General features: G+C 38.2%; 1 protein-coding gene across 7 annotated transcripts in view; it reads right to left on the bottom strand.

Moving 5' to 3' along the window:
• The window catches only part of LOC135217473 (protein sidekick-like), a 258080-nt gene extending 241835 nt beyond the window's left edge, over window positions 1-16245 (bottom strand). For all 7 annotated transcript variants that reach the window (XM_064253381.1, XM_064253382.1, XM_064253385.1 and 4 more), the window contains exon 1: window positions 15670-16245. In XM_064253381.1, coding sequence (XP_064109451.1) covers window positions 15670-15793 — 124 coding nt within the window. In that variant the 5' untranslated portion in view covers window positions 15794-16245. The remainder of the gene's footprint in view (window positions 1-15669) is intronic.
• Between the last annotated feature and the right edge of the window lie 6255 nt (window positions 16246-22500).

Here is a 22500-nt window from a genome sequence, read left to right as displayed (position 1 = left end):
AGTTTTGATAAAAAAAAAATGTGGCGTTCAGAAAAAATGAATCTATGTCAAATTATTTTCCAATAAATTCCACCTGCATTCATCAATACCCACTTCAGTCAAGAGCAACAACTTCGCCCGAAGCTCCATGGAGCCACAGCACTTCTTCATGGTCTGACCGACCTCTCCCTCACCCGCGGAGGTCTCTGACCCGCCTCCACAAATAATGGCACTCGTTTCAGAGTGCCATACAGACAGACAGACACAGAAAGACAGACAAAGACTTCTCGACACCACAAAGTCAATACGACGCGGCACCTGATTTCTCCAATTCCATCCGTGACCTGGCGTGGTTCACGCATGACCTCTCCTCACGAGCTTTGGTGCTTGCTGGAATATAGAATTTAGCCCAGAGACCAAGCACAGGGGACCTCTGAAGGTCACTCAGCGCCGAAACGGAAAATTGACAGTAAAATGTTACAAAAGGCCTGACAGGAGGAAAACCTCAAAGCAGTTTCACTACGAATCAATTTGTTAGGAGAGAGAGTGTGGAGTGCAAGATGGAGGAAAGAGAATATGAAAGGAGGTACAGTAAAAGGAACGGAAGGGGTTGCAGCTATGAGCCTAAGGAAGACACGCTGAAAAGAACCTTAAGTAATGCATACAGTGCACCTGTACGAGATGCACTGACGGGGTGAAATCTGACATAGATGGTTCGACCACAGAGAGATGAGAGAGAGAGAGAGAGAGAGAGAGAGAGAGAGAGAGAGAGAGAGAGAGAGAATTATTATAGACAAGTAGTATGTTAATATATTGGTTAAGTTATGCTCCGTCATCAGATCCAGTTGCCTTCGCTTCAAAAAATTGCATTTCTTGCCTCTTGATATGAATCAAGAATATACATATAGTACATACGCAATCTCACACGCACATTAATATATAGTATATATATATATTATATATAATATATATATATATATATATATATAAACCTCTAAATAGTCCGTCCTAGTCTAACCTTCAAATGGAGTGACGAACTCGACAAGGAACAAGAGTTAGGGACAGAGAAAGAGGGAAACTTGGAGCCTTCAATTCCATACATAAATTGTTTCACGACGTCTTCCAGTGCCATAATGCGTACTGACCAAGAACCATTCTTTATTCAGGTCCTCGGGGCCGTAAAAATAAAACTTTTATGATCCGCAGAAAGTATGCCAGTCAATATGTTTACGTATTATCGTTATTTTTTTCTTTTTAGTGACACTCCCGACTACTTATTTCGGTTATCTTATATAAAAAGCTGACGGTCGGGCTATGAATGTATCATGTGTGTGTGTATGTTCGCTATAGACGGCGAAACTACTGAACCAAACTGAACCAAAATCAGGTAGTAGCCTATATACCGTATTGATCAGGATATCCCACCATGCTAACTTCTTTATTGCTATTTGTAGAGAAAAAAGAATGCAGTATTCTGATAGAACGTTTCATAATTCAAACAATGGCGGCCTATAGTATACTTATAAAGGCCACAGGTACAATTTGTCGGTTACTACAGGTTGAACTGCGATAAGGACGACATTATGAAGTAGGCTATCCTCTGGAATTGTTTGTTTGTGTGGTGATTTAACGTTGCATGGAATCAGTGATTATTCAGCGAAGGGACCAACGGCTTTACGTGACTTCTGAACCACGTTGAGAGTGAACCTCTATCACCAGATATCCTCTGTAATGATCGTTTGCAAATAAATAGGTAAAACACTTCAGCCACTTGTTGCCCAAGATGATGATGTTGATGATGATGTTGATAATAATAATAATAATAATAATAATAATATGCTGGAACAAGACCTTCATTAACACAGGCTTTATTGAAAATAATGGCTATTTCAGCCACGTTTATTTTGTCAAGAAGTTTCTCTATTCTTATTACTGACTCGTCTTCTGTACTCAAGCTGACTATTAAAATTTTACAAATACCACGTTTTTGACACTAATCCCCCATTTGGCGTTTTAATAGCCAACTTGAGTACAGGAGAAAAGTCAGTAATAAGACGAATAGACAAACTTCTATACAAAATAAACGCGGCTGAAATAGCTATTTCTTAGTTTAACCAGACCACCGAGCTGATTAACCGCTCTCCTATGGCTGGCCCAAAGGATTAGATATTTTTACGTGGCTAGGAACCAATCGGTTACTTAGCAACAGGAACTACAGCTTATTGTGGGATCTGAACCACATCGAGATATGCATTTCTATCACCAGAAATAAATTCCTCTGATTCCTTGTTGGCAAAGCGGAGAATCGAACTTCGGACCCTGAGATCGGTAGGAACTACAACCTATAATACTACTATTACTACTACTACTACTAATAATAATAAATTATTTTGTATACCTTGCACCAATCACGCACGTAAATTAAAAGGACAGAAAATTAAAAGGCCCGAAATGTAGGAGCTGGAATGCCAGTAACGGTGCTAGCGGCAATAAAACAAAAGAAACAAGCCACAGTGATGAAGGAATGTCAAGAATGGGAATGTATGCCGTTCATTCCCCCTTAAAAGGAAGAGGACGAGCTTCGAGTCGGGATTCGGAAGGCGACGGTGAGATGGAGAGTTGTTGGGGGTGGGGAAGACATTAAAGCAGGGGTTCTTAACAGGGGGTATATCTTGAGAACCACATGCTGGGGGTATGGGAGTTGGATCTCTGGATATCTGTATATATTTGGTTTTAATGCGTCACTGTATACACGGATACACGTTGTATAAATAAATTTGATTTTAATCCGTCAATGGATACATGAATACACGTAAATAAAATTGATTTTAATGTGTCAATGGATGCATGGGTAAACTTGGTAAATAAATATGCAAAACTATAAATGCTTCTGGTTTTCTTGTATGTTCTAATCTTAGCGATTCATACCTTGAGTATGTATTAAACTGAGATTCATACCTTGAGTATGTATTAAACTGAGATTCATACCTTGAGTATGTATTAAACTGAAATTCATACCTTGAGTATGTATTAAACTGAGATACTGAGATTCATACCTTGAGTTATGTATTAAACTGCGATTCATACCTTAAGTATGTATTAAACTAAGTATATAAAGTTGTATTGTCAATAAATAGGACCTGAGTGGACTTCAGCAAAGGGGTCTGGTGTCATCAAAACCAAAAAGAGAGAGAGAAAGTCAGCCAGAAGAAAAGAAATATATAGAGGAACAATAAGGGATGCTACATGAGACCAAACACACACACAAACAGAACAGTTCCGAGTATAAAACGGAAAACAATAAAACGGAAGTGAAAGGGTAACAAGAAACGGACGGGGGGGGGGGGGGGAGATGGCGGGGAGTTGTTGGAAGTCAGGCTAACTGAGAGAAGAGAAAAGCCCATCCCAAAAGACCAGTTGCGTGTTGCCCAAGTCTGAAATATAAATAGGAGGCGACGAGGGGAAAGTGGCTCACACAAAAGCCGAGGGCGGGAATGAGCGTGCCTACATTAGGGTTAACGGAGGAAGGACGCCCTCCCGCCCTTCCAATGGGGAAACGAGGGGTAAGGGCACAGTCGTTTCACACTTTCCTGCCTAACCGAAGGTCGTCCTGCTTTGGGGCAGAGCGCTGTGGAAACTGAAGTGGTGTAAATGATGCAATAAACTCGAATGGACATTATTATCATTATATTACTATTACCATCATTATTATCAAAATAGTTTAACCAGACCACTGAACTGACTATCAGGATAAAATACCTGGTCTAGGACACAAGCAAAGAACTGGGACCAAATAGGTTGTGTGTGTAGTATAAAAAAAAAAAAAAAAAAAAAAAAAAAAAAAAATCCGACCTCCAGCTTACTCGGGGCACGTGCTAAAATCTACGGTCAAATAGTGCGTTATTTCACAAATAAAAATTAAAATAAATACGCTTTATTTTACTAGAAAGAACTGTTCTGTACTATTTAAAATTCACACACAAATTTATTTTCTACATTTTCAGTCTAATGCATAATTTATAAATATCCTATCTTAAAATTCCTGTATTTGTAACTCAATGAGAAGCACTTTTTTCAGAACTATTTAGGCTTTTCCTTGAGAGACCTTTACTACGACCAACTCGGCCCCCCCCCCCCCCCTCTCCCCCCAAAAAAAAAAAAAAAAAAATTAAAAAAAAAAAAAAAAACAAAAAAAAAAAAAAAAAAAAAAAGTAGTTTTGTAGACTTCCTCCCCGAGTACGCGAAATTATACCAGGCATACTATGTTTTCACACTGGAATACATGCATACATTGTATACATTTATTCATGCTTCAATATATACAAAATATATCAAAATTCAGAATATGTAACATTTTTAAATTTAGTTTTTTAAATCCATACGGGCTTCTGTATTTTCGTCATTCACTAATTTTTCTATTTTATCAAAATACGGTTCTTCATGAACATTAAAACTGGAATGACTGAAAATGGTTTAAGATTCTGGCAAAATTTCCCCCATCGATTTCCAAATGTTGAAGATCGCTGTTGGTTCTAGTATTTTGGACACACATAATATATGCTTTACTGGACAGTTCAAGGTATATACGTATATACTTTGGGACAGCTCAGGTAGAAACACCTGTCTCCGTAACTCGTGATCATCTCCGCTCAGACACACTGACAAATAAAACAGTGGGTAATGGTATAGGTAAGTATATAATTGTAGAAGCCAAAGTGTGGACTACCTCACAGAAGCCTACTCATTCGCGTATTAAGATAGGCGTAACCACAGAAGTTCGTTCTTGCAAAATGAGCCAAGACAAACTCACGAACTTTAATGTCCAACCTCCCAATGGTGAGATTCATAATTCGTGATAAAATATGCTTCTAATTCACATATAAAGATGAAGTATTTAACCAGTCAACAAATACACTGGTAGGTTTTTGCTAGGGTATCGCTATTCTTAACTTGCAATATAAACGCGACCAAGGAGATGACTACCAAGTATGGAAGTTCGTGACTGAGGATGTTTGTACCCTCCAGTTTATTAGAAAAAACTTCCAGCTCTGTAAATTATAGGAGATAGGAGGTACAAGAATATAGTTACTAACATGAGACACCAAAGGAAGTTACATCTGCGTTGCAGTCTCCAAAAATATTCTTACAAAATTCTCTTTAGTCTTTTGTCTCTTCCAAGGATGACCGAAGGAATTTTGATGCGTCCTTTACGGTCCAAATCCTTCCTTCAACCAGCCTGCATGGTGGTAGCCGCAGTTTAAAGAAAAACACGGCACGAAAGCTAAATCAAAAATGACAGAACTGCAAACGCATACCGTTCCCTACCGCTCTCCATCTCAAAATAAATAAATGCTATCTTAACACATCTTAAATAAATAAATGCTATATATCTTAACACATCTTGATGACTGGCGCCATGTGCTCAAGGGTGTGTGACACGCTGCTGTTGGGCTTTCTGCCGAGGTGTGTCAGTCGGCCAATGGTGTGGATGCTTACTGAACAAGGAGCTCTTTTCCAATACACAGGTTAAAATATGAATGCGATGTGATCTTAGTTGGTTTTCCACCTTGGGGCATTCCTTGCTAATGGAAACGGTTCAATTTTGATATGTATTTATACACCCACACACACACACATATACACACACATATATATATATATATATATATGTATATGCTTGCTTTCGCGTTTTCAGGCCTACCCAGGCTACATAAAGACATCAAATTCTAGGGCCAAGTCGTCAAATATAATATATAATTATATAATAATAGGATAATATTATATAACAATATATATATATATATATATATATATATATGTGTGTGTAAATGTGTGTAAACACTGGAATGAACTATGATTCCGACTACAGGTTACTAAAACCATTGCCACTATCTCCGTTCTCATCAAACCTTCATTTTCATGATAAAAAAAAAGTTAATCTCTTAAGAATAAACATCAACAACAACAAAAAAGGCGCCCTAACTTTGTAACCTATTCTGATTCCTGACAAAACCTGACAAGTGAGACTGATGTGTTGCAGCCGAAGAAATGAAAACCCGGATGCAAAGATCTGTTCGAACGACAACTAGCTTAAAAGGACTCCCCCACCCACCCCAAAAATCCAAGACGGTGATTACAACCGATATTAATTCCGTGCTGCAGAAAAGAGAGAGATAAACAAGTAGGAGCTTTTCACATTTCGTTTGTTACCCTTAAGTTAACAAGGCTGAAAAATGCTGGATAACGGCGATATGCAACTGAACGAGCCAGATATTAATTCTGCGCACGGCTTCTAAAACTTGTCCCCGAATCTAGAGAGAAACTATGTGACTGTTCTCAATGTTATTCTGTGGGATAATCACTGTCAATGCCCAAAAGACCTAGAAAAATAATCAAATAACCTCTATTTCTCGTCCATACAGCACTATCACGATGTGGAAAACGTTAGACCTTAATTTATATAAGATCCTAGCATCGTTATTTGAACTGGAAACTGAAAACCGAAAAGCAATGGTCATCCCAAAAGTAGGAAAAGGATTCCGAAAGGCTGGAATCGAAGCACTGGAATCCACGGCTCGATTCCGTGGAAACCCAACAGAAAAAATACCGGATCCAAATTAGGCAAAACCTCGCGATCATGAAAAGGCAAAAGACAGACGCCATGAGGAAGCGTTGGTGTTGTTTGAGAGACGAGAGAGAGAGGAGAGTCGCGAGAGAAGGAAAGAGAGGAAGAGAGAGAGATAGGAGAGAGAGAGAGCAGAGAGAGAGAAGAGAAGGACAGTATAAACATATAAACAGATAGAAGACGAATATATTACAACACTGAAGCGAATTTGGACGAAGACCGGAAGAAAAACTGTAGTATGATGGTAAGAATGAGAGAGAGAGAGAGAGAGAGAGAGAGAGAGAGAGAGAGAGAGAGAGAGAGAGAGCAGTATGACGGGTTATATAGAATGGCGTGTTGCATGACACCTCATCAGTTCGTAGCTGCACCCTAAGCCATGATTGCGTCCACCTGCTCGATAAAACTACCCCCCACATTACCCGCGTGTACACACACACACACACACACACACACATCAGACACTAACAAGGACACACTTCGTGCGAGGCCTTAACCACTATCTTACTTGCCCTTCATATACAACTTCTTTACGAACTCTCATGCACTTAGGACAGTGCCGTCAGTTGACCCCATGCGGAGCACTGTAGGCATTACTGAAGGAGTCTTTGCACAACCCCTTTCATTCCTTTTACTGTATCCTCCGATCACGTTCTATCCTCCATCTTACTCTCCACCCTCTCCTAACGATTGATTCACAGTGCAACTGCTTTGAGGTTTTCCACCAGTCACGCCTTTCAAACCTTTTACTGTCAATTACCGTTTCAGCGCTGAAAGACCTCATAGGTCCCAGAGCTTGGCCTTCGGACTACATTGTTTGTGCTATTCTCTGTTACTCCCGTCAGGTCAGCACAGCATAAGGGCTACAAATGTTTCCAACTTAGTTTTGCTGACTAGAACTGTTATCGAAAGAGACGATTAAGCATTTTTTCCGTCAGTTTCTACCGCACGCGTTGGATGTCCAAGTTAGTATTGTTCGTACTGAGAAACTGAAAAAGGTGGTAACAGACCCTTCTGCACTATTATACTCTGGCTACAAAAGGTCGAGACACGAGGGTGATTAGCACTGCTGCCATATTTTCTTAAAACTCGTTCAAACTTTTCAGGAAAAAGGGTGACCATTTGGTAGATTTGGCAATCTTTGAGCGGCGGTGCCATTTCCTCGTGTATTGATGATTTTTAAAGTAACAAGTGAAGTATAAATAAGGCGACTCTCTCTCTCTCTCTCTCTCTCTCTCTCTCTCTCTCTCTCTCTCTCTCTGTGAAAAGGGACAAAAACACAAATTAATAACTTCTAATGAAAAAGAAATCGTCGTACAATATATTAACAATAACATACTCAATACAAATATGAATTAGGGCCCTGTACGCAATGTTAATACATTTTTTTTTTTTTTTTTACAAAACTTAATTTTAAACCATTAGAAAAAACTACGATCTACGCAATCTTCATAAAAAATAACTACAATCTTCATAAAAGAAGATCACTGTACGGAATCAAGATTCAAATATGAAAGCATTGTACGTAATCGTGACCAAACAGACGTTAATGCAACCTTGCACGCCCCAAACCAGCAACTGAAATGCGCAGGGTCAACTATTCAAACCACGCCCATCAACGGTATTTTCTCAGTTATTTCGTAACGCAAAACAAACAAACAAACAAACTAGCGTAACATGCAGCTGAATGAAGTTCCCGCCCTGGGCGCCTGCCACCCCCATCATGTTCCCATGAAGGGGACAACGTTCCCATAATTTAATAAACCGTCCTACCATTATCTCCTTCACCCATTTTCTACCACTTGCCTATTATCATTTAATGGCTGTGTGTGTGTGTGTGTGTGTGTGTGTGTGTGTGTGTGTGTGAACTGATATTAGAAATTAAATGCACTCACTCTCTTTCAACAAATAGTAGATACAAAATCTCTTTAACCTAATAGGTACTATAATTCAAATCTCTCTCTCTCTCTCTCTCTAAATGGTATGCGAGATGCATCAAACAGTTAAAGAGTCAATGAGGAACCTAATCAAAGCGGTGCACATTCGCAATGCCAAGGAGGGAGTGCCACAGCACTCGACATAACTATAGTGCCAAGTGCCATCGTCAACGCCACTACTAAATGTGACAGATAAGATCGCCTTCACTCTTCCATTCATGAGGCCCGCTTGGTTTAAGAAAACAATTTGACAGTCTCTCAGCTGGGCGTTGTTCACACGATGCCATCTTAAATGGACTTCGAAAGGCATATATAAGAATCTGTGGGAATAACACCTGTATAGGCTAAGTATATTATCTACATTATATACACATATATGTATATATGCTTAAAAAAAAACAGTAGAAATGCACGTGACTACATTATATAAGCTAATATCACAAGAAAATGATAAGCGAATACCACAATAAAGCGATACAGAGAGCTTTTACCTTTATTTAGGAACTGTCGACAGTGCCTGAATAATGGCGAAAACGCCTGGTACTCACTTTCTGCTTATCATTTTCCAGTGGTATTTCTTTATATATATATATATATATATATATATATATATATATAATATATATATATATATATATATATATGTGTGTGTGTGTGTGTGTGTGAGTGTGTGTGTGTGTATGTATATATATATATTATATATATATATATATATATATATATATATATATATATATTATGTATAACTGAATCACGAAAGTTTGGAACGTTATAAATACATAAATAAATGTATAAGCCACGAAGGTAAGTGAAACACAGGAGTAGCTACAAGATCTTTCGACTCGACGTCCTTTACTTAGCAGACCATGAGTCGAAAGATCTTGTAGCTACTCCAGTATTTCACTTTCCTGTATATATATATATGTGTGTGTACATACATACATACATACATACACGTGTGTGGATCAAATACAATACTCCCCTTAAAACACATCATAAAAATTCCCTGGTCGCCTTCTCTCCATAAATAAGTTTCATTATCTCACTCTTGAGTTATAACCCACCTATCCTAAACCAGACTTATCGGGACACGCTACGGAATAGGCACACTAGGGGCGTTCGCCGACCCGATGCTGATAAAAAGGAACTTTACGAAGTGGTCAGTATTTTCTTGGACAACTAAAGGCTACGCTCTCTCTCTCTCTCTCTCTCTCTGTTACTACTGAGGATTAAGAACACATCAACTGGGGCCATGGATCGATATTACAAACACTGGCCACCAGAGCCCGCGTGACAGGAAGGCATTTCGTAATCCCACACTTTCGAACTTCCCCCAAAAATAAAAAATAATAAAAAAAAGAGGAAAAATGAGACACGCAGCCTTAAAAATTGATAGTGTAGTGCTGACAACTTAAACTTCAGTGAAACTGTGCTATTAGCGCATTCCTACTCAGCAATGCAACAGCAAAAAAAAAAATAAAATAAAATAAACAAAAATAAATAAAACTTTGTGGATGCGTGACTAGTAAACATCTGCGATGGACTGACATTGGCGTATCGAAAATTACACAATAAATAGCATATATACCAAAAGTGCATTTGCGTCGAAACATAATCATACTTCGTAAAATTACACTAACGTAAAAGCAAACAAAAACTGTATATAGAAAAGAGAGACAACCGAACAGAATAATATATATTTTTATTCACTTTTTATATCCTTCTATTTATTTTACATTCATTGTTTATCCGTTGTATTTATATTTTCTTAAATTTCATTCACCACCTATTCTCTCCTACTTCGATCAAGAGAGGAAAAGGAAGTGCTGAGTCGTAGCGTAACTAGTCAAGCGTTTAAGGCATCTTGTACCCAGGCAAAAAATGGGAAGGGGGGGGGGGGGGGGGGGGGGGGGGGGGGGACTGGAAGTGAAAGCACGGAGTGTGGCAACACGCACACGAACTCACGAGCGAATCAACTCACGCCCGTGTTGGGGCAAAGGCAACAAAATGTTCACAAGTCAGTGCATGTGCTATACAGAAATCGGGGAGACCTCTCTCTCTCTCTCTCTCTCTCTCTCTCTCTCTCTCTCTCTCTCACCGCCTTGAAAACGGTAACGGTCCGTCAATTTACCCTCTCTGAGGGATAGAGGCGTTCCCTTGCTAAAATCTTCAACGCGGAAACTCCTACTGAGAAAGTCATTAAGATCACATTATTATTTGGAATGAGCAAATAAGGGTTTTTTTTTTTTAACTGAATAGTCAATTCTCACTCCCCCTAAAAAAAATGGGTGGAGTAAACAACAAAATGTTAACAAGAGCTAATGTAAACAAAACCACCACCACCTTATTGGCAGTGCTCCCTTCGAAAAGCTCAGAGAGAGAGAGAGAGAGAGAGAGATAGAGAGAGAGAGAGAGAGAGAGAGAGAGAGAGCATACTGTAGTCGACAGCTCGCCTAACGTTCGTTAACTCAAGAACCACTATCGTTTTCTCTCATGCTACAGATGCACTGAAGGGAGAAAAGACAGACGGGAAGGAAGCCATTCATGGATATCCGTTTCCGGACTTGATGAATACGTCTCCATCCTGTTCAATCTTTTTCGTCTTCATACGTACATATATATATATATATATATATATATATATATAGTATATATATATATATATATATATATATATATATAATGCATATTAACGAGAAATTACTTGACTTAACAAAGTGTTTCCGTACATTTGTACACCTGCAAACTTAAGGCCCCATTTTTTAGAAATAAAGTACGGAAAAATTGCAATAATAAAGATTAAAAAACGCGTGCGAAGCTCTTTCGCTTTATGCCCGAAAGACAACGGGACCATCGTCTAATACTTCGGGCGCAGCTGTAGTAATAATAAAACTAATCGAAACCTGGTCTCGAATGCAAAGCATATCAGAAATGTGGGCAACGTTACAGAAATCGCTACCAGAAACCGGAATAAGAAATTGAAATGTTATTAAAAAAAAAAATGAGCTTTTGTCCCTCAACTAAAAGTGGAATCGGCTGTTGAGGGCCAAATTGGAGATAAAATTCAAAACGTTTCAGAATGAAATATATAACATTTCCTCAGGACAGAGAAGCAACTTAAATACAGAAATTTTGTTAATGGACCGAATTCTTTTCAAATAATCGAAGACAGATTGGATATGTTTCTTCAATGAGAATTCGCAATCATGAATGAATAACACATAAAATTACAGCCTAAATGAGTTGCAAGCAGTTAAAAGAATACTGTCAATGTATATCTCTCTCGATCAAGGGTGATCCAGTGTCCTAGACCTATCAACATCCACACCTTTTTTTTGGGGCGTAGCTCCATCCCATAATGGACATCATTCACTTATTTGACATGACAGATTTAGCAAACAGGTCTACAGCTACTCAAGTCAATGCAGACAGAGTAGCATCACCTGCATCAAATTTGTTTCCAAGGGCAAACCATATACGTATTGGGTTTAACAGGATGGGCCAAGGATACCACCCTGTTGAATATCACCGATTATATTAAAGTAGTGACAATAATCCACACCAACGAATAGTAATCTATTGGTTAACAATAAGAACTATTCCCTATTCCCATTCAAAATTTGAAAGCAAGGGCTTCGTGATTAACACGGTCAAAAGTACCAGTAGGTTAAGACAAACACATAGTACCAACATACAAACATTATCTATGACTTACTGCGTCTGCAGAATATATAGCACTAAGAATCTCACCATATCAACAACTACACTATAGCTGTCCATATATAACCAAGAATATATAATTAAACTTGGCGTCTAATCATTCTTTAACATACCAGTATGTTACAGTGAAACTGCTCTGGTCCAAGCTTCAGAAAGAATCTTATCGTCAAAGTACGTTATGTCCCCGTTTTCTGAACTTGTCGTCACACCACTCACATCGAAATATGCATACCCTATAGTAAGCATGAACAAAAATGAGGAATAACTTACTTACGGCGGTTATTGAATAACCCTGTAAAGTATTTTAACTTTAGTGGGAAAAAAAAAGTCAAGTAAAAAAAAAAAAAAAGTACCAATCGCAGTCATAAAAACCTCAGTTACTTGGTGAAGCAAAGGTAACCAGTAATGTTACAACAACAATGAAATACGGTAGAATTCATTCTATTAATGATATGGCAGAATTACATCATACCTACTTTGTACTAACAACAGAATCGTAAAACTGGCGATAAACATGGGATTGGCAGCGGCAACAACGTCCCCCCCCCCCCCCCCACACAGAAAAAAAAGGGAGGATATCCTTCGTGAATAATAATAGCGGGAATGAATCATACTATATTGTTCATCGCCACATTACTACTGCAGAAGGGTGCGCCGGAGGATATGAAGACGCCGAGCAGATACCCGACGCCCTCCTGGGACCATAGCAACGTCTGGCTTCGTTGGAAGTTGGAACACTGTCACTCATCAAAAACATGACTTCACCGATCAAAGAAGTGGAGAGCAAAATACACATTTTTCCCATCCTCAATATAATTTAAAGAACTCATTATCCCGGAAGCTAAGATATGGCCCATACCTCCTCGACACAGAAACCAAAAGCCCAAATCAAATTTGAGACGAATAGGATACGAACAACGCAAATCTCTCTCTCTCTCTCTCTCTCTCTCTCTCTCTCTCTCTCTCTCTCCTATTAGCTCTAGGTTTTGTCCAGCGAGTTTCAGTGCCAAATCTAATGGATTATTTACAATATGTATAGGCTTAATTGCGGTTGTCCAACGGTCGATAGTCAAATGAGAGAGAGAGAGAGAGAGAGAGAGAGAGAGAGAGAGAGAGAGAGAGAGAGAGAGAGAGAGAGCTAACATGTCGCTTCCTGTCGTGGTCTAAAAAAACAAAAATAGCTCCAGTGAATAACTGCTTACTCCCAGAAGTACAACCGGGGCAGGATGGCGTGGGAGCCGTGACAATGACTCAGAACAGCGACATATCAATCGTAAACAAACTCACATTGATGTAAATCACTTCCAATTTCCGCGGACTTAAAAGGGAAATGAGCAATTTTCCCAGCGTATTTTCCCTAATAAATCCCATTTGCTCGAGTGACACGTATTTCGCTGGGAATGATATGATCGTATTAAACTCAAGTCTAGAAATCGCTTACCATCAGAGGGAATTATTGTCAAAATGGAAAAACCTTGTCAAAACATCAAATAGTATAAACCCTTGCATACCCCCGGGAGTCCAAGGTGTGTGTGTGTGTGTGTAAGTTCTTTTGTGGTAGGTAAGTCCCAATCATTCCTCAGAAACTAGTAATTCTTTCTCGAATTCCATAACGCAAAACTCAGCTACAGATTCTCCTTAGACATTGTTGCCAGATGAATAATTTAGTACGACACAACATAAAACTGTCACGGACCAGATCAAATTCAAAATTTCAAGGAAATAACACAAATAACCTAAGATGCTTTTAAACCTATTCATCTAGTACATGAAATCGAGCTGTTTAGACCTAGTACTTGTGCATACAAACACACACCTACAGGCCTATATATATATATATATATATATATATATATATATATACATATATATATATATATATATATATATATATAACCCGAACATTTTTGTATACACAAGCACACATATAGGCCTATGTGTGTTGTGTGCAAATACAGTATAGGATATATATATATATATATATATATATATATATATATATATATATATATATATATATATATATATATATATATATATATATATATATATATATATATATATATCTATATTTATATATAGCCTATACTATATCTGCAAACAAACACATAGGCCTATGTGTGCTTGTGAATACATAATATATGTTTGTGTGTGTATATATATATATATATATATATATATATATATATATATATATATATATTTAATGTGTATACTTACACATATAGGCCTATATATACTATATATATAATACATACTATATGAAATCTGTATTTATGAGCTTAAAGGTCTGCCTACGGATTTTAACGAAGAGAAACCACATTATGACACATGCTTCTTATTTAGCCTAATCATTTTTTATAAAACTTGGAGGTTGATGGCGACCCCAGCTAACTTACACAGACAATAAGACCCTCTTCATCAGAACCTCGATGTCAAAAGGCCTTCTGTAAGACTTTTAACAGCGGCCTGGCATTAACTAACAAAACGGACGCAGTTGTGGGAATACAATGCTATAAAAATTATATTTTTATAATAAAATTATGTTTTGTTCATACTTACCCACCAATTATTCAGCTGTAGGATTGCGTGGGAATCCTACAGCTGAATAATTGCTTGGCTATATAAAATACATATATAGCCTAGTATAGATAAAACATTCGCTCAAGTGCGCTTCGTAAGGCATATTACATTTGTTATAGCAACCGTCGAGACGTTATGGTTTGGCCTATAATGCTTGACGGGACTGATATATATACGAATATCTGCAGCGAGCGTTTTTATCTGTGGTGATTTTAATCGTCTTGTGTACAATATCAATTACTCTACTGCAATAAGTGGTCCTGAATAAACTGTTAATCTGATAAATGGGGGTCCTGCGAGCGCTATGAAGCTGTGTGGCCATCATGGGCGCCCGATGCATATTTTCCAAAGGGGGGGGCGGGGAAGGGGCGATCTTAATACATAGCACATGGAGTTTCCGGTGCCAGGAAATAGACACTTTTGACCCTTTCAATTATCAGTACTTGCAATTTTTTAAATGAATAAAGCAATTATAACCATTTATATATATGTTATATATAAATTATATAATTATATTATATACATAATTTTTATTTAGCATTTCCAGAGAGATGGCAAGTAGCACCCTCCCCCACCTTGCCCCTATACATGCGGGCGCCCGCCCACGAGTGGGTCGGGTAGCATACACCTGGATAAGCCGCCCACAACAAGGAAAACAAGTCAACAAGAATGCGAAAGTGTTAATATGAGCAAGAAGAAGGCTGGAAGGGACGCAGGGGAGCGACGAGAGATGAACACGGCTCCCATAAGGACGCCGGAGATTTGAACGCCGTCAGCATCCCACCAAGAGACCAAAGCGAGCTTGCAATTTTGCAACCTCCGACGTACCTTGGCCACTCGCGGGCGCGCACAGCATCCACCACAGGACGAAGACGAAGAAGAAGCACCTCGGAGGAGCGCCGTCCAAACCCTCCTTCTTCGTCGCCCTCTTGGTCCACCGCTCGCCTTCCATGAGGTCGGTCCGCAATTTCGCTATAAGCTCATGTTCCGAAGTCTTAGCCCTCTTCTACGCCTCCGAGGAAGGAGGAAGGAAGGACACGACGCCTACGGACGCCCACCGAGGGGGGGGTGGGTGGGTGTTAACAGTTCACAACACCTGAATCACCACCTCCGATTCAAGTCTCCCAAGAAGAAGACCATCACCGCGCAATGTCATACCTGACCACAAACTACTCTCGCCATTTGAAAAGGTTGCTGCACTCTTTTTCTTTATTTTTCCCGCCGGAATACACTTTATCGAAGATCCTCGAGCTCTCAATTACCACACGGGATCGTATACGAGTATCGACTTCATTAACACATCTCTCTCACATCCGCCATACGGCCTTTTAAGACAACCACTTCAAAACGTAAATGTTTCTTTGGGTTTTCACGTCAACAGCTCAAGGAACACTGAGTGGGACCGTGGACCGTCCGTGTGTGGGTGAATCACATACTTTGTCAAGTTCGGTGGTTATCGTACCGCACTCTACGTAAGTTGTCGTACGCCATCATCCGTCCATTGACTTTGCTCGTCAACAAATGACGCTTTCGTTTTTCTTTGTTAATTTCTACATCGTCGTAATAAACAGGTTATAATTCCATAGACGCACCAAGATGAAAGGAGAAATGGGACTTGTCTGTTTATTATCATATTGACGGCTTATCCAGGTCTCGCACCACGTCCATATAAGCGCTCGTAGGAACCCCCTATTATCAAATGAAGTTTATTCACGACCGCTTATTGCAGTACAGTAATTTATTTTGTTTACAAGACGATGCAACACAAGCAGATCATTAAACGCAGTGCTTATTTAAGACTGAAAACGGGTGTTAAATAATTTTTCTATAGCCACGGTCTAAACTGTGTCTATAAGTAAGCGCTGGGGAATCTTTTCTTTGCAGCTGAAAAATTTACTTTTCCCGTTACCTTTTTTTATTTCATTCCCATATTCGGCGGTTGAACAGGTCTGTAAAGTGCAGTGGGTTTCTTGCCCGATTCCCTTTAGGAACCATGAATTTGTTGGCCCTACACACTAATACGATTAGATATTCGATGAACCAAACGGCGCTCAGAAAATAAAAACTTTTCATTTTTTTTTCTGAAAAGACTCGATAATTCCATTTTTCTTAATATCAAGAGGTAGCCTATGGTAAAATCTTAAGATGGCACATTTGAAGATTCTTAAACCAAAACCTCAAGCTTTCTTAGGTCAGATAACGTGATAGTAGTCAGTAGCTATAGTCTTATGCTCACAATTCATCCGTTGTATTTTGGATAGCCAGTCTAGATCTGATAGAGAACCAATACAGAAGTGATCATGTTCCGAGGTGTGGCGCCTTTTGTTGAATTTAATCGCATAAACATTTTCCAGTTTCTTAAACTGTATCTTAACGTAGATGATATAAGTAGTAGCCCATTCCATCCTATCTGTGATAATTAATCACAACGTTTCAATAGAAAACTCATCTAAGTATTTGTTAAATTCATTACTTTTTATCATCACCAACTTGAACACTGAAAGATTGTCTGGCAGCACGCACGAGTCACGATTTGTTTCAGTAATCTAGACGGGATTACTGACAATACTCACCAGAGTATCACCGACGGTCTAAGCTTATTTTTCCCCATCAAACAATAATTAGATAAATTCAGCTTTATTATCACGGCTTCAATTGCTTAAATGCTATCAGTTCCTTAACTATTTGAGCGACATTCAGTTTCTCATTTGTATTGTCCACGCCGTTAGTGGAGAAACAAAATTGAACGTTATCCACAGTGGGTTTTGTTGTGAAACATTTACGGTTCCACAGGTTTTAATGATAAAAAAAAACTGGGTTCCTTAATAAATAAAAAAAAACTGGGCTCTTTAATAATAATGATAATAAAAACTGGAACTGGGGAGACAAGGAGTCCAAAGGCAAATCAAGGAGGAGAGAAAGAAATAAATCTACAGAATACCTTATAACTAGTTTATTAAACCTATTTCCTGTATAAAGCAATTTACATATTTACAGGCGAGTTGAGGATTCAGCCAAAACAAAATGAACACTGTCCCATTACAGAAATTACATAGCACAAAAGCAGTAAAAATAAAACATAATGAAGCATGTCAAATTACCAGGGCCATACACTGCCCAACATCACAAACTAATGTGATAACACCCAAAGCCACATAATTGCTCAAAACAAAAAGCATGTCAATCACATTGTAAAAACACCCAGAGCCATGCACTTGCACAAGATACAAAACATGTTAAACATTGTGAAAGCGCCCAAAGCCATAAAATTAATCAGAACACAATAGTAAACCAGCTCATACACAAAGTAACTGGGCCATACACTTGCCCCACAAATATGAAAAACACCCAAAATCAAGCAGTATAAATAAAAAATACATAAATTATAATCTCCACTGATAAAGGATGAATCCCCCCACGAACTCGAACTCCATCCCAACCACTGATGCCCCAACCAGACGAACGCCACAACAGTCTCATTGCTGTCACATAAGGAACTCCACTGGTGACCATGTTTCAGCCACCATCCATCCTTCATCAGAAGATTCCAACTGGTTGCAGACACTGCTACTCCGAGTAAATACTCCAAACTGCTGTAGAACCAACTGGCGTTCTCGTCCTCGCGCAGCAGTGGCCAACAGGTAACAATACCTGATACTATAGAGATCTGAACTGACTGCTGTGCTGAACCCAACTGTTTCTGGAAAGAAGTGGACGGCAAACGTCGCCTCGCTTCAACAAAACGAACCATTCAGAAGATTTTAAGAGACCTCGATAATCTAGTTCCCTCCATAACTTTTACGGTTGACGAAGAAGACAATGGTGTTATCTCATTTTTGGATGTTACAGTTGTGAGGTCAGTTGTAAGTTCTAGCTACAAGTTTAAAATACACAGAAAACCTACTAATAACAATCGTATTATTAACAATTACTCCTCACACAAAGTAGAAGTAAAAAACTCAGCATTAAGATCAATGTTTCTTAGAGCTCTTAAGATCTGCAGTCCGGAATTTATCAGTGAGGAACTAGAATTTATATATCAGGTTGGTATTGAAAATAATTTTAAATTGGAAGATATTGTGTACAGTCTAAAGTTAGCACGAAAAACATTTTATTCATATGAGGAGAAAAACAGAAAACTGGATTCTATATGTTTCCCATACCATCCCACATTAGAATCATAGTCTACCCCCTAAGGTTACTACTATGAGATTCGGGGCTTCTGTAACACGGTTATTTGACAATAACTTTTTATCTATGCATTTCATAGATATAACGCTTATTCAGAATACACATTATATCTACACATAAATTTTGACTGTATTCTGCATTAAGTAGGTTGAATAAATTTGGTACTTATAATGTAAAAGTGACTTTTTTTGAAGACGGGCCAACTTACTCAGAGATAAGGTTTCGAACGCACTCGTTACGTAACTTATGACAGCATTTCTTCCCTCTTTCTCGATGGATGATTGGCTATACGTAACGAAGGCTATACCTCCGGCAACAATGAACTCTGAATCCTCTCCACTGATAATTATCATAATGAACAAACCAACAAAATATGTTAATAAATACAAAAACACTTCGATTATTAGTCTAACTCCCAAAATAAGTGGCCTAAGAAATTATAATCTACTTTATAGGTCACAATCAGATTGACAAGATGTAGGGAATAGTTGGTAATTTTCAAAGACATAGTAGACAAGCTTGATTTGATAACTGCTGTATCCAATGTCAAGCAATTTTTATTTATCGGCTATCTACCTATTTACTGAAAGAAAAAAAAATAGACGGTACCGTATTTTGGCTTTAAACCTTCACCAATAATTATCGTCAGAATGATGACTTCATGAGGCTCCACCCACTTTGGCCTCGTTATAATTCAGGATAACAATGAAGGCTATCATGGCCATTGTTGTATTAGAAAATCTAACTTCTGGCTATAAAAACTCATTTCTCGAGTAGTTGTAAGAAGTGCTAAATGATCCTCAGGGATCCCAGCAGTTGGCCTAAACGTTTAATTCATGTATATTGCTGCTATTACTAATTTTGCAGCACTACTGCTACAGTAGTATTACTACGCTAGCACAGATACCCCACCCACATCTATGTATCGTTCCGCCATTCATAAAGTCTTTATATCCAACATGGTCGTACAGACTAAAGAAGAAGAAAAAAATATATCGGATGATCTGTTGGTCTGCTTGAGATTTTAGCACATATAAGAGTGTATTTACTTTGGATAAAAATCTGATGTTAACAAAAATCGTTATATAAAGACTGTTTACATACAATCTCTCTCTTTCTCTTGGTGGCATAGTGAAAAGTTAATGGAAATGTTCAAAATCCTGAAAGACATTACAAGTATTATAATCACGTCACACTAAATACAAATCAGACCATAAACATTGGATTTAAACTAGAAACTTAATAAATACCTATTCAGGCTATAGTAAGTATGGCCACGGGCTTTCTCTTGACTGTATAAAGTTGCAAGTCGTAAGACAAATGCAGTTTTGCAACCACGGCGACAATTCCAAATCCTGTTAGCCATTCTTGACGACTATGGGTTTCAGAGCCGATGGAATAAGGTGAATGGGTTTCTGTCTGGTGGATGGGCGGGGCAACATTTCGTAAAACGATGTTTACCTTGCTCACGTAATGAATGTTTTTCGACTCTTGGCTCGCAATCATTGGCCGTGGCGTCGGCTGGATCATTTTTACTCTATAAAAATTAAAACTATCGGGTTTAGGTTATTAATAATGCTGACAAAATTTATCTGTAGTTGTAAAATATACATATGTCAACTTTCAGCTACATCCGATGCTTTAAGGAGCAAAATCCAAAAAACCGTGTTACAGAGGCCCTGAATTTCATAGTAGGTTTTAGTACAACTTTTCCATATCCTAGCACCATTGGAAGAACTTTAATTCACAATAGTCCAGAAAACAATGAAGGAGTCATATATAAGATCCCATGCAAGTGCGGTAGTTTTTCCATAGGACCATCTGGGAAGACACTCGAAAAACGCATTTTAAATCATAAATATAATATGCGAACAAATAATACAAGCAATGCTTTAGGTGTTCATAGTAATTTGTGTAATATACTGATTGACTGGCGCGGGTCAAAGTTTTTGTTTTAGAGCACAGGTTTTATTGAAAGGAATTTGATAGAGACAACTTGCATTGTTCACAGCAAAGGAAAACATTTTAATTTATCGCCTGGTTTGTATAAATTAGATCCTTTTATCTTACATGTCATGAAACGTCAGTACAAATTGGATAATGTTATCCATTTAACTATCATATAGTATACGCTTGTTAATATGTACTGTATGTTATGCTGTTTCAAATGGATGTATTACCTCGTTAGATATTTGGTATTTTTCATTTGTTCAACTGCTATTCTTGTTTTATTGTCATTTTACTGCTGAATAGTTTGTAGCTCAAACTGCTAGATTTTGGTATCTTTATGTTTAAAAATTTTAGGCCTTTCTTGGCTACATGCACTGTAAAATTTATCTTTCTTTGATAAACGCTCCAAGAGGAGGTCCATTGGAGGACGAAACTGTTGGGTATTTTCTGAGACATACCCTTCTCATTGTACTATGTCGGAATACCTTCGTGTGATCTTTATATATATATATATATATACTATATCTATTATATATATATATATATATATAATAATATATATATATATATATATATATATATTCTATATTTATATAAAGAGCACACGAACGTTCTACGATAGACAGTCCACTGTCCGCACAGCGCCCATGAAATATACAGCACTGACATAAAACCGAGACTGTGCCATCTTTGTCATGTATTTAATTGAAAAGCAACGCGGCAAAAATCAGCGCCTTAGCTGGTTCTCCTCCTAATGCCGGTAAAGGACGCAAGGAACTCGCAGTTGAGCAGAAAGTGAAGCCATTACTTAATTCACTTTCGATAGAGCATTTGATACATTCGTCAAATCCATCCATCTGCACAGCTCAAGTTGGAGCGGGAATTGAGGTGGAAAGATGTCCAGTTATTATTGATGTATTTCAATTTTACAGTTTATTATTATTATAGCATCAATACTAGCTTTCGGTCGTTTCATTCCCAGGAACCCTCCCTCACCCCTACCTCGTCCCCGCCCACTCTCCACACTCACTTTCAGTTCTGCTAAGCGTGTAACCGTTATCAATCAATATTTGCCATTCAGCATAGTATACTACAGCACCTGTCTGTGTCTCTCTCTATCTCTCCTCCTCATTCCTCCACAGGCAGCCTTTAATGTTCAGCGTGACACTACTTTGTTCCTTCATCAATAAGATTATTCAATGAAACACAACAAAGTTGACTATACTTTATACCTCTCACTATCCCATCGAACTCACCCAAACTCCTCGTTATCGTATACTTGTCATAATTATCGTACCTCAGTCTCTGACTTTGTTCCAAGTTTCTGTTGTCTCTGGAATGATTTAAAAGGCGTCTCTACTTGCCATTGACTGATGGTATGAACAGTTTTAGTGACAATGTTTTGATAACTCTCTGAATCAAGAATAAAAACCGACTCATCCCACGCTTTAATAACATTGCAAACGTTGTTAGTCCGGACGATCTAAAAGGCTAAAATCATACGTCTGGCCGCTACGA

This window comes from Macrobrachium nipponense, chromosome 7 (assembly GCF_015104395.2).
Source record: "Macrobrachium nipponense isolate FS-2020 chromosome 7, ASM1510439v2, whole genome shotgun sequence".
NCBI lineage: Eukaryota > Metazoa > Arthropoda > Malacostraca > Decapoda > Palaemonidae > Macrobrachium > Macrobrachium nipponense.
The sequence above is the reverse complement of the archived record's forward strand: the minus strand, read 5'-3'. Positions and strand labels throughout refer to the sequence as shown.